The 13715-nt window shown below is 44.6% G+C and overlaps 1 protein-coding gene across 1 annotated transcript in view; it reads right to left on the bottom strand.

The window, feature by feature from the left end:
• Positions 1-13715, bottom strand: part of EXOC6B (exocyst complex component 6B) — a 249023-nt gene that overhangs the window by 223850 nt on the left and 11458 nt on the right. Inside the window, exon 5 of the mRNA XM_010580807.1 lies at positions 11493-11697. Coding sequence (XP_010579109.1) covers positions 11493-11697 — 205 coding nt within the window. The remainder of the gene's footprint in view (positions 1-11492; positions 11698-13715) is intronic.

Genomic DNA, 13715 nt, shown 5'->3' with positions numbered 1-13715 from the left:
TCCAGCAGAAATTTTTTCACCTACTATATGTTGCATCCTCCATTGATGGAAGTTAGCAAGCTGCCTCAAACGTACCAAAAGCATCAAAATTAGCTCTGCCTCCGCTCTGCACTGTAATGACATCTTTTAGAGCGCCATTGCTCTGTGCACATGCAGCCAGTGAATGGAGAAAGGACTTTTAATCATTTGCACAGAGGTTTCCCTTCACACATCAGCTGACAGCAAGGGTGACCAGATTTTTTGCTGCAATTCTCATGCAATGCTATGGCCTTTAAATTGTCATTTTCCCCAGCCTGTGACAATGAAACCACCATTTCCCTTCATAGCATCCAACGATACTGCAGGTACTAGTTTCTCTATTTCGTTTACAAAAATACTTGGCTATCTGGGGAATGTATTTTCTTGGTCTAAAACACCTTCAAACTGGCAAGGGGAAAAGAAAACCACATTCTCCCTCTCTTCTTCCAGTCTAGAGGGTCTAAAGCAGATGCATGCTGTTGTGTCTTTAGTTTTCATTCCCTGCAGTGCAAGGAGACTATTTAACCACTACGCTTTCCACCCTAAAATAAGCTGTCAATGAAAAAAAAAAAAAAAAAAAATTACAAGTGTCAGTGAAGTAATCAAGAATCCCCTTCATTTATTTTTAGGTTGCCATTTCTTCTCTGGAGTTAGAACCCAGTCTTGTAGGATCCAACCTCTGGAGACCAGGGCAACCACACATGATACTTCTACCTTCATCCTTTGAGATGACCCAGCACAAGGGACAAATACTTCCACCCTGCAGGGCTAAAGCACCTATCAGTTACATACTTCAACTTTTCCTGCTGCAGAGGGTATTCCTCTCTTACCCAAGAGAGATTTTGATTTCTGACAAAAATCAAGCCTTTGAAACACTTACACAGTGCCATTATCGGACTCTCCGGTTGCAGTGATGAACCGTGCACGGATCACAGCAGACAGAGACTCCTAAAGTCAAACAAACGCAACGGTGTGTCTGAGACATCTCCTCCCTGTCTAGCCACAGGAACCTGTCCAACTCTAGAAAGAGACAGGGAAGAGAAACAAAGCTGAGTTGTCCTGGAGTAACTTAAGTGCAATTTTTACCCACAAATGAAAGCTGTTCTAAATTTGCTATATATGTGAATTAGAAGAATATGTCGAGAGGCTTAAATGATCTGAGCCTGTCAGCAGAACTTTGTGTTTTTTATAAAAAAAAAAAATTTAGAAGTAAGGGAAGTCTTGGGTTGCTGAAGGATTTCACTTGGTGATTTCTGCATACACCCGTTTGCAATTTGTACAGGAGTGTCATGCAAAGGGCACGCTGCACGGCACAGCTCTCAAGTCCTCTCCCTGAAAACTAAACCATTGTACCTCTAACTGTAAAAAAATAAAGCCCTACTAATACTAACCCATTTTCATCTCATTAGCAACCCCAAGACCAGAACTCCCTGGTGCCCTGACATTGCTTCATATGAGCCATTCCCTTCCTCGTCGCTTGTGAATCAGTCACAGCCCATCAACTGAAAAGCGATGGCTGGTATTTCAAAAGCTCCCTAGAAATTATGCAGCAATGACATTCCCCTAAAGGGATGTTTTGTGCAACTGGCAATCTGCTGGAAGAGGCGTTATCCTTCTTGCAAATAATAAATACAAAATCTTGCTCACCTGGATAAAAAGCCAAAATCCAAACTAAATGGGCAGTGGCTATTTTCAAGAACGAGTGCTGGAATTGAAAGGGCTGCAGCACTCACAAGCATTGAAGATCAGGTCCCAGCATAGCAGGCTGTTACCTTGAACAAAGTGCCACTACCACTTTCACAGCAGCATTAATGATTTGCCAAATCCACAAACTGTTTTGCATCTTCAGGTGAAGGTACGTGAAGACTCTTACGTGACTGTGTTACACCAGGAGTACCCAGGCTCCCAAAACCTCCTCGGCTTCTCTTCCACGTATACAGAGCCAGCCACAGGGCAAGAGTATTCACCAGCTGGAGAAAGTACAGAGAGATCAAAGCACCCCATGCACTGCACAAGAAGCCATTACCAAAACCACTCAAGGAATTTTTAAAAAGAAAAATAAGGAAAAATCAGTTAATTTAAAAGGTTTATTAGCAGCTATGTTACAATAAGCCTGAGACATCCAAATGAAAACTGAAGAATTTATCATCCCGGGCAGCAGCATCCTGATGGGAGCAATTCCCAGCACTTTCTGAGCAAGCCTCATTTCCATCACCTCTCCCGACACGGCTGTCCTGTCCAGACCCCCGTGCTTCTCCACATCCTTTCCCACACGTGGTATGCCAAAGCAGGCACGCAACCCGGTTTATTAGTCTGAGGTCTATCCGCACTGTCTCACCTCCAAAGCTGGCACGTCCGCAGGAGACCGGTGCACCAGGCAGCGCCTTCCTTTAAACAACTTAACAGTCTACATAATTAAAACCAGTAGAAGCAAGACCAGTGAAAATTAGAGCGCTGAACGCCTGAAGTCCAGGGTGAATAAAAGAAGGTTAACGGCACCTCTTTTCCCAGCTACAATACAATAAGCCTAACAGCAATTACTAGCGGCTCAAAAGAAGGAGCAAGGGGTGCTTATGCCTCAACTTGGCACTGCGCTTTCCCTAGGCTTTTTAAAGCCTTGTGAATTATACTGTCTATCACAACGGCTGGGAGATAAAGGATTTATTTCAAGAAACATCTCCACATTTCAAGCGTTTAAAAAGGTCTAAAAGGCAACCACACAAAAAGCTGGTCCAGCATACAATTGCCCTGTAGTTAAACTTTTGATTTTATGATGCAGCCATGTCCACAGAACATGCTGGATATGCTACTGGGGATACCGCAGTCCCTGTGGCCATTAGTCATACATATGCTGAAATAAAAAAGGCCCATGATTTAGCAGTTTCATTTTTGAGGTCATAAAAAGAATTCAGAGGAATACCCATTTATTAATAAAGTTCCTATGGAGTATAAATTTTAAATGCAGACTTAAAGGCACAGAATTCCTCCTAAATAAACAGAGAAACCTTCCCCAGAAAGCCAGGAAACATTAGAATAAAAAGTTCTTTTATGATAATAAGCACATTTGCACTCAAATTATGTGATGTGGGAAGAAGGAGAGTTAAAGCACAAGGAAGTACAAAGACCTCAAGCAATGTGCACTGGGGAACAGAAACATGCTTACATCCGCACATACCCCTATCACCACCTCCCCAACGTGGCCCATATGTGCAGTTGGCCTCCAGTCCACCCCTACAGACGTCCTCGGCGATGCCTTCGTCTGCTTTTTCCATCAAGCGCCTGCCCCATCTACCTCGACCCAAGACGCTAAACCCGAACTTGTCCGGCTGCCACAGCCTCTCTGTTCCCACGCCCGCCGGGAAGCCGAGGGATCACATTAACCTCAAGCTCCTGGCTTGACAATTCGCTTCAGGAGCCACTTCAAAAAAATGTTTCCAGTTCTCAAAGTAATTCACATCTCTTCCTCCTTCTCCTTTCCCTGGTTTTCACCCCTGCTGCAAGCAGCAGAGCATCCTACAGCCGAAAGAGACCTCGTTGGGTACCACTTCGCTTCCTGCAGGTGAGCTCCAGCCTGAACGTGCAAAGCAGGGGACAAAAGACGGTGACAGACCCAAGCACAAAGCCACCACGCTGGCTCCGGCTAAACGGCGTCAGGATATCTCACATCTCATCTTCAAAACCTATCACGATTGCTGCTGACTCAAGAAAAGAGTGGGTGGATTGAGTTAACAAATGCAGACACTTCACGAGGATTTGTCTCAAAAAGCTTCCAAATTAAACAGCAAGTGTCAAGTGATTAGTCCAGTCACCATCGAGATGGCGTACAACACGCTGTTAAGAAAACAGTCTTCAGGGCCAAGTCTTTAATGAAAAAGTAGTGAGTTATTAAAGATTTGTCTGCAATTTTAATCCAGTGCAAACCAAAAATCTTTTTAACAGTTTTCTCAAGTACATTTTCAAAGAGGTTAAGCAAAGGATGCTGAGGATAAGTGACCAACATGAGTCACTACTATTTATCCATCTCTTTCTTGGTAGGGGAGAAGAGGACAGGTGTAAACACATTATAAGCTTCTGACAATAAACATTTTTACCAAGGCACCTGAAGGCATCTCAGAGCTCACACAGGTCTAACAGCAACACCTTTCTTCAACAGCCAGAGGACATTAATCATTTCTCCACTGGGCCACAGCATCCCGCTTCACCCAGCCTGGTTTGAGCCTTTTCCCCAAAAACCTGCAAGCTGAGACCATAGCTGGCCATCAGACTTCTAATACAAACAGCCCCAGAAGATGTATTTCCTTTCATAATACTTTAATATAACAAGTAGACAAGCAGCAGTATCAAAGATTAAGAAGGTCTCGTTACTGAATTTTCCTAGAAAATAAGTTTCTGCTTTACAAACCTGCCCAGAAGGGGAAAACACCATCCCCTTATCCCCACTCTGTTGTGTAAATAGTCGCCACAAACCCAGCCACCAGACTGACCTTTTCAAAAGGCTCTCCTGCCTGCATCCAAGACTATAAAATTTCCTTGCTTTTAATAAACAACATTATTTTTACTTTTTGTGCTTGTTAAAGAAAACCTTCGGAATGAGAGACACAGCTTAAACCTGCGGGAAGTTCAGATCTAAGGGTGCTTTTGGAAGTCCTGGGGCATGTCGATAAAATATGGCCCCCACAGAGCAAGCGGATGCAGGGATCTTCCAAACACTACGCGGAAGCTCAGACTTGGCACCGGCGGATCCAGCCCACGTGGCAGGGGAGACAAAGTCTTACATGGGGCTCCCGCGACCTTTGGAGAGTACCGACTGCTGCCGGAGCACTAACACCCAGAAGAAGGACATTCTCTGCACAGCACATCCAGAGAAAGGCAGTAAAATCTAATTTACTCTAAAATACGCATACAAAGCAAAAACAATTTCCATATGCGCTGCAGAAGATTACATAAAGTTAAAAAACGTCAGGGATGAGGATAATTAAGAACACTACACAAACTGCATTTTTAAACATTTCTCTGGGCCATCAAAAGGCCACCGGGCAGTATCTAGAGACTGAGAAAATGTCCTTCTGTCCCCTGCCGTGCAGGGAACCGCTCGCTCATGTGGCTTGGGGTGGTGGGCATGTGTTTGCATTTAAAATGAAGCACAGGGAGGGGACAGGATTTCCCAATAATGCTGAAATCACCACATGCCACGTCTCTACTTATCACCATCATTCCAAATAAACTGCCTGACACAACATCCTCGTGTTTTCACAGCTCAGTTAAAGCCACCTGCAGCTGGAGACTCCTGTGTGTGTGGAGCGGGTGCCAGAGCCGGCTCAGCCTCCGAGGGACGTGGTCCCTCCCAGGGGGCTGCCCACAGCAGGAGACCCTCCGCGCTGCAGGGCACGGGAACCAGTCTCACCTCGCATTTCTGGACAGGCATCACCAGTAAAGCAACACTGCATGGCTGAGGTGTGTTTGCCGTGACGTGCGACCTTTGCAGACCAAGCCTCCCTGCTGCCTTTCACGCCCCCCATCACCTCCCCTTCGCCCGCCTTGATTCTGCGAACTCCCTAACACATCCCTGCATTTCTCACGTGCTTTTGGGGCACGTGCCATCAGCCTGAAGCTGTATCATATCTGCCCACTGTACTCCCAGGGCCAGGAATCACGGACCCTCTAACTCTCCATTGCCTGTGTAATCCCACCACTACCATCATCACAGAGGAATCCTGAAAGAGGTCAACAGGATAAACTTCATGGAGAGGCACGAAGCGAGCACTGCTGGACAGGACAATAGTTGCTGTTGCAAAACACCATCCCGGGATCCAAAAACCAAGGGAAGTGCTTGAAACCACACTTGCAGTGAGCCAAGGAAACAGGCTCCACATGCCGGCAAGCCGAGTGCACCCAGTTTTTTCCATGGCCATCGTGCAGAGAAGCAGGCAGGGCAGCTTGCACATGAGCCAGTTTTTTAAAAAAATGCAAGCTTTGAATTTAGTCTTTAAAAATTGCACGGTAGCATTTTTATTACAACACCAGTGTATTCAAAATTACTTTAAAATTAAAAAAAACAACCAACAGACACTCAGGACTCATCACCAACACGTAGCTACTTCTCTGTATTCCTAGTAAAAATGCACACTGAGATTCGGTTACAGTTGTAAGAACAAACCAGTAGCATAGAGCAAAGTATGCAAAGAAACATGCATCCTCAACCCAATCATCATAAATCCAGGGAACTCAAGGTCAGAATTAAATTTAAATCCAGACATACCTAAAATATTGAAGCACACAGCTGGGTGCTCAACAGCCTTAGCATGGCCCTGTAATCACGCAGCACAGCATCCCAGCAGTCACAGGGAATGCCTATTAGCAGCTGTCATCTCCAGTCCAAGTAATTGGGGGGGGTGAAATAAATCTCCTCCTCTGCTTCTCATCCACAAGATTTTTTTTTTTTCTTTCTAAGGCCAGCTGCATTTTGATCCTGTGCTACTGAAAATTTCTATACTGGAGAAAAGCGTATCAGTACAGCAGCAGCTGCGCACACCCACGTGCTATTTTGGCATCTTTGTCCAAGCTATTTGCAGGCACGAGAGGCCACGTTAAACAGGAGAGGCGGTGCACAGGGTGCTAGGCTCTGACTGCTGTATGTGAGCAGTTCTTGGTCAGCTCTGACCTGCAGGGATAGCATGTGAAGCGAGGGAAGTCATCCAAACCCTAAGTCTGAATCACTGATTTCAGAGACATAGTTGTCTTTCTATGGAGCTGCCCTTAATCCGTGCTCTGAAGAGCATCATCTTCTCCAGCTGACAGTCAGAACGGCACTCCTACCAACATCAGATCAGCATTTCAGTTGTGCACATCACTGTGCAAAGGTTTGCCTCATTTTTTAAGTGTATGTATATGCTCACATCACCACGTTGATATTTTCTGCCACTGCGGGAAAATATATTTACACAAAGTTCACATTATACTGCTCAGAACGCAGACACCAATATCTGCTGGCAAGAAGAGTAAACATCACCTTAAAAAAAGCATAGCCAAAACATCAACCCATTCAAACTCATACTAGATCACCACCTATTAAACATCAGCTTCAACAGTGCATCCAAGTGATGCTGGAAAAAAAAAGTTTAAAAAAATGCTAGTTTGCCTCCATCTATGTGAAAGGCACGCTGAACATTTTGGCCGTCCTGACAAATTTGATCCGATAATGGCTTTTGGATGGGTTATTCTTGGCCCCCTGCATAGCAGCATTCACTGCGCTTACCCTGGACGCTTCACATGCAGCACCATCCTAAGTGACCTCCTCCACATGCCGCGCATATTTCAGACATTAAGCTAGATAATAAAACCACATACCGGATATCAGCAAGTGTTAATAAGATGTAATTCATTCCTGGCAAGCCTAGAACTCGGATCTTTAAAAAAAAAAAAAAAAAAAAAAAAAACCACACAAACAACAAAACCAACACACACACGCAGGTTCACAGGGCCAAAGTCCAAAAGGAGTTCAAGTGTGCAAAGCTACTTTCATCTGCCCGAGCGCCATGTAATTAAGAACAATATTTGGAACGCAGCAAATTCCCCCAGAACCATAGGTAATAAAATTCAGATTTAAAAAAACACACGAGGAAAGGAGTCAATGAGAGCTCATCATTTGTACAGCGAGACTATAAGGTTTCTCTGCGCGCTGTCAGATCCCTCCAGTTCCCGCGTCCGGCTGACCCCGGGAACGTCTCACTTGACTTCACCCCACCACAGGCTTCCTCTCCAAGAGAGGGGCCGGCGAGCTCCCCGCATCCTTGACTGCCAGCCAGAAACGCAGCAACGGCTCCGAGCACTCCAAGACAGATCCTTCTGATTATCACAAAATGAAATTTTCAGCTCTTGTCATCATCGGCCTCAGATTTGTAATGTTACAAAAACATGATTTCCTTTCCCCATTGTATCAAGCCCTCTTCCATTCCCGCTGGTGAAATCAAACAATTTTAAAAGAATTTATATGATGCTAATTTAAACCGAATGTATTTAGCTGCCAATCGCAGTTCCCGACTCTCCCAGGCCTCCTGCCAGCTCCGCTCCGTTCCAGAGCGGCTATCAATCACGGCCAACAGACCGAGGAAAAAGACCCAGCGATGCAAGAAGCGATACTGGTAATTCTGGCAGTGGAAACCCTGCCCTTAGCTTTCGGCAAAACGACGTGAAGCGACCCCACGCAACAGGAGGCTCTGAAAGCTTCAGCTCCTCATCGCTTCTCATCGGTGAAGCAGCTCATGATACTTTTTGCAGGAATAAACCTAGCACGTTGCTCAAATTCCAGCATCGTTTCCAACTCCGCTTTTGCAACTGGAAGTGGCAAGTTGACCTTCCTCCCCAAGCTGCTGTGCAGGAACGCCTTTACTGCTGGAAAGCCATCGAGTCCAACCTCAGAGATAACTCTGTTCCCACAAAGGGTGAAGGAAACGCCTTCTAGTGTCTGCACCCTGCTCTCACAAAACAGCAGAAACTGGGATTTGGGGGAGACTGAGGATGTATACTTCACTGTATCATCGGTAGGCAAACTAAAAACATCTAAATGTTAACCTCTTGGTGCATCTGGTTTTGACGTCCCTTGCAACAGCCCAATTAACGTCTATGTGGAAGGAAAAAAAAAAAAAACCAAACTTTTCCACTTGAGTAGTTTTCTGTTGGATACATTCAGATGCTGAAGCTCTGATGCACCCATAACAGAGATGCTGGCAACATCAACAGGCAAAAGAAAAATTTGCCGCATCCCAGACCTCAGTTTAGAAATCCTTACAGTCCAAAATGGCTGGAACTGAGCAGAAGGTGGTGAATGATGAACTTTTGCAAGTGTATAAGGTAGAAAAATATTGAAAGGAGAAGGAACAGAGTGCTTGGCTCAGGTCAAAGCAGGGACCATAGTGCAGGCCAAGAGACTATCTGGAGCTGAAGAACAAATAACAAACTTAAGGGAAGCTCAAAACATTAGTAGTTGAAACAAACACTGAGGGACAAAAGGTGAAAAGTAGACAAAGAGTCTAATGAACAGAGAGGAAAAAGAAGTGAGAGTTGTTACAGGAAGAAAGAAAACACCCTTTGAAGGTTTTGTTCAGATGCATGGCTGCTAGCTGGATCACAGCAGGAGTTTAGATAATACAGTATTGCAAAATCAAACACCAAACTCCACCAAATGAGGATGAGAACAAGGTGAGGAAATATAGTTCTCCCCCCAGCTTCTCACTATTGTCAGATCAGGCAGTTCTTGAGCCCAAAACAGTCTGTTCAGTTAGCAACCCACTGGGAGCCCAGAAAAAGCACTTGGCTTCAAGTTCTTGAATACGTGGAAAACTGTACACAAGGAGCACCACAGGTCTATCACCCGCAAAATGAAGAACCAACTTTCCCCCTGCCTTATTTCAAGCGTGGCCTCTGCTGGTTTCACTCACTGGGCCCCAGTTCTTGTATTCGGGTAGGGTAGGAGCAGCCGGTCCCTACCAACACCCCCCCCACCCCGTGCCTCTCCTGATTATGCGGGTGACAAATATTGCAAGGAGGAGGAAGGGTCAGAAGTGGTAAGCAAAACACCAGGAGAGTGCCCACAGCAGAAAAATAGATGCCAGTATGGGCTAGTGCAACTTTTTTAGCTTTGCTGTAAAAAGCCACATTTCTTTAGAGCAAAAGATGGAGAATTAACAGCGGTCCAGGCAGGGCGTGAGCTCTCCCCAGGAGAAGGGACAGGAGGGAGGGACGTGAAGAACGGGAAGAAGTGCACCATGGATTTGAAAGGGACGGAAAGCAAAGCTACAAAAATATCTCTAGTCAAAAGATAGCAAAGGAAGCTATTTGAAATGATGGGGAATTTCTCAAAATTGGTCTGCCTAAGCAGCCACAGAAACATGGCCGGACATGCGCATCTCTCCCCACCCATCAAAGCAATCAGCCACAGTGCCAGGAGATTTAAATACCCCTCCCAGCATCATGACAACAAAACTGGAAACTACAAGAAGAGGATGCAACATCTGCATCCTCTTATCTCTCTAATTGGTACATATCCTTAATAGGATATAAAGAAGTTATTTGTTTAAAGTAGCATATTCGCTGCATTAATTGGGCACCAAAAGACAAATTAAACTCCTATTCCTTCAGCCACAGGAACCAAGGAAGAATCTTTTAAAAAGTTCGGCTGACGTAATGAACAAAAACAGAGTATTTTTTGTAAACAATTACTGTTCTAGAAACTGATGTATCAGGTAAATTCAGCACAACACCACCTGTAGCCATCCCAGACATCACCACCACGCAAATCTGGCTCCACGACAGGATGTCCAGGTCACAGCATGTTTTCTGCAGATTCAGAAAGACTAGTTTGATTTGATGCAACAACTAACAAAAAAGTTTGCTGAACTCTCAGATGCAGAATGGCTTCTCTCCAGAGCTCTATTACACAATGTAAGGCTTGGTTTGTTTTCCCAAAATACTAGAAAGAAGTTGAGAAGACAGTAAGGCAGCAAATATATTGTAAATTTAATAAATTAATAGAAATCCTCAAGCTAGACCACTTTACAGAAAGGATGGTGTTTATAAGACAGAAAATTGAACTTGCCTGTACCTCTAACCATAAACATAACAGCACAATCTTATCTTGTGAAAAATTATAGCAAGAGTTCTTCCCATAAATCAACAAGTCCAATCCATCAATCACTATCAGAGGAAGTAGTTTACTGCTCATGAGAGGTAACATTTCATTACTAGTGGATTTGAATTTCATCAAAGTAGCAAAGTTCTTTTTAAGAGCCACTGTGAGCAATGCTCCCTGGCTGTGATAAGAAAAACTATTGAAATTCAAAACTAGAATATTAAAGAGGAGTGGGAAAAGGCAATTCCATTTTAATATACGCATGGGGATGCTCATTTAATGAGGTTCATCTTTTACAGACATCAACTGCTAGGCAAATGCAAGCAAGCCACAATGAAATTTTATGCAGTATTTGAAAATCAGTTTAAGATGCAAAAGAAATTAAGTTGCAGTCAGTGCGTGAACTTCTATTGCTTTACCCTGAACCTGGGAAATCAACCCTGGTGTCTCCAGGTCTTCGAGTTGCCACCAGGCACAGCAGCACAAATGCCCCTGTCCTGCTAAGCGGAAAATGTGAGTTACGCACCCCGACTGCACCTCCCAGACTCTGGGCTACCAAGAGCCTAAGGCAAAATACAGGTGGGAGAAGACAACGACAAAAATGGATCATCGCTTTTCAACGGTATAAAAATCAGAAGATAGAAACTCTAGTAGCAACCACAGAATGAAGAATCATTGCTTCACCTAGTAACAAAATTACTTCAATATTTAAAACTAAATTTACTGCCTTGGGACTGGAGAAGTAGAACTTTTAGTAGACAGTTCTACTAGTTTAGTAGACAGTAGACTGTGAACCACCCTCCTCTTCCCCAAAAGCCTCCAACACGTGTGTGCACACAAGTCCTACCTGTTTCATCGCCGTCTCTCCAATCTTGTCAGAGTGCTTACGGATACTCTCCAGGAAATCCTTGAGGTCTGACATGGAAACTTCTTTGATCTCTTCACGCAGCTTTGGAATATTATCCACCATGATCTTGCAGAAGCGGTAGTGGCTCACTTGGGGCAGATACGTGTGCTCGAGGTGCTCCAGGGTCTTCAGCGCAGGGTAGTGTCTGGGGAAAGCAAGCAAGGCAGATGCGGAAAGAGGAACGGCTATTATCCATCCCACTTCCCCTCCAAGAAGTGCATTAACTGTAAATAATTCATTATATCTAAGAATCTCAGCTTTGTTCAAAGGACCATAGACCTTCGCATCCAGGTAGCATCATTTTCCTTTTAAAACAGAAGCAGAGGAACACAAAGGCAAGTAGCAGCTCCTTACTCAGAGCTCTGATGTGCAGACAAGAACCACCTGGGTCACAAGTGACCAGCGTCAGCTGAGCCCAGTAGCAGCTCTCACCCCAGTGAAGCCATTTGGGGCACCATATCAGAGAGTGAAGGAAAAGTCGGCAACCACACACAGTATTGTTAGGCTACATGAGGAAAAAGCTCAGCCCCACACACACCAAGGAGCACAGAGACACAATGGCTTATGGGGGAACCCCAGGAAGACCCTGCACTGGTCTCCCCCGGAGAGCCAACAGCCTCACGGATGGAGGTGACACCCATCAAGGTGAGCAGGTCACCAGAGCACCACATAGACCAAGGGGCCTGTGTCAGGCATGGGGCACATTATGTGTTATCATATTCTATGAATCCATAATTCTATGATTCTATACCATAGAGCGACGAACTAGTGTCTAACACATGTTAATATCCCGTAAACTGCTACTAGCCCAGATACTTGTTATTGTGTTGTAAAGATCTTGGACATGAGAGCTCAGCTTTCTCTCCCCGTGCATACCAGGAGTCAGAGCCCGCCTTCCTCCCAGCTGTTCTAATGCTGCTAAGCACCCTTAAAAACACTTTCCACCCAAAGTACTTTTTATTAGATACAGGTGAAAACAATCTGGATACAAACCCAGATTAGGGGTCCAACAGATACATTTTCTACAAAGCCCCTGCCTCTCCAACAACTACTGTTGTACCACTGAGATGGCTTTCACGATGTTGAAAATAACTTACTTCCCCCACTCTAGAAGGAATATACCTTATAAATTTAAGAATGCAAGAATCCCAATTTTTCTTCCCCTATGCACAATGCATGCCTTTATATTTTGATCATGTCCAATGGCCTTAAATTTCATCCTACCTTTCTACATAAAAGCAAACTTCATAGCCTGACAGAAGATGCTAAATGGGAAACTATTCTAAGCAAATAATTTTTCTCAAATGCCCTCCCTTCTTTTCCCTTCAGGAAGTAGAAGTCCATAGGATTTGACTGTTCAGAGAAATATGGGAAGCCTCTTGAATGGTGATGTAAAATGCAAGACCATCCTCCTCTTCATCTGACCACAGATCTGGTCAAAGTTTAAGGAAAAAAAAAAATATATGAGGGAACCATCTAGGAAGTATTAGCAGGGTCTATAAAAACATATTTCAGACTAACACCAGGTCACAGTCACCTCGAGGGAGAATTAAGGCTACTTTAGCTGACTACACCCATGGTTAATCCTGGCCACAAGTACCTGCCACTTACACCTTGAATTTTCGGGGGAGAAAAAAAATGTTTAGTCATAGGAAACATATTAGCCCCCCTGGAAAAAAAAAAAAACCTGACACTCATATCCCCATTCAAAATAATTCTTGCCTGAACTCCAGGCAGGTCCACAGGGGAGTTATTTTAACCAGAAGTGGCCTGTCCTGTTCCCAACACCAGAAGTCAAACAGATTAACCCCATAACCCGGCCAGTGTTTACACTACGGTAAGGTATGAAAAACTATTTGCAATAAAATGCAAACCCCTCTGGAGAGAAACTTGGGAGTGCACGGAAAGCCAGAAATTAAACCACAGGAATAAACACACATTGGGGGGTTTGTTATATTTCAGGGCATTGTTTGTTGAACGAGGAGCAGCGAAAAGGTGGCTGGGGGGGACAGCGCGCAGTCACTGATGGGGTCCCTGGCTGCCTGCCGAAAACAGAGTCCGAAAGACGTGGGGGCAGACGAAAGCTCAACGCTGTTCTTGCGTGAGACGTGTAGCAATTCCTGCTGCCAAAGTACTGCCACCTCAGCCCAGATTGCATCCCTT

Source organism: Haliaeetus leucocephalus, unplaced genomic scaffold (assembly GCF_000737465.1).
Source record: "Haliaeetus leucocephalus isolate CR32 unplaced genomic scaffold, Haliaeetus_leucocephalus-4.0 Scaffold741, whole genome shotgun sequence".
NCBI classification, from domain to species: domain Eukaryota; kingdom Metazoa; phylum Chordata; class Aves; order Accipitriformes; family Accipitridae; genus Haliaeetus; species Haliaeetus leucocephalus.
The sequence above is the reverse complement of the archived record's forward strand: the minus strand, read 5'-3'. Positions and strand labels throughout refer to the sequence as shown.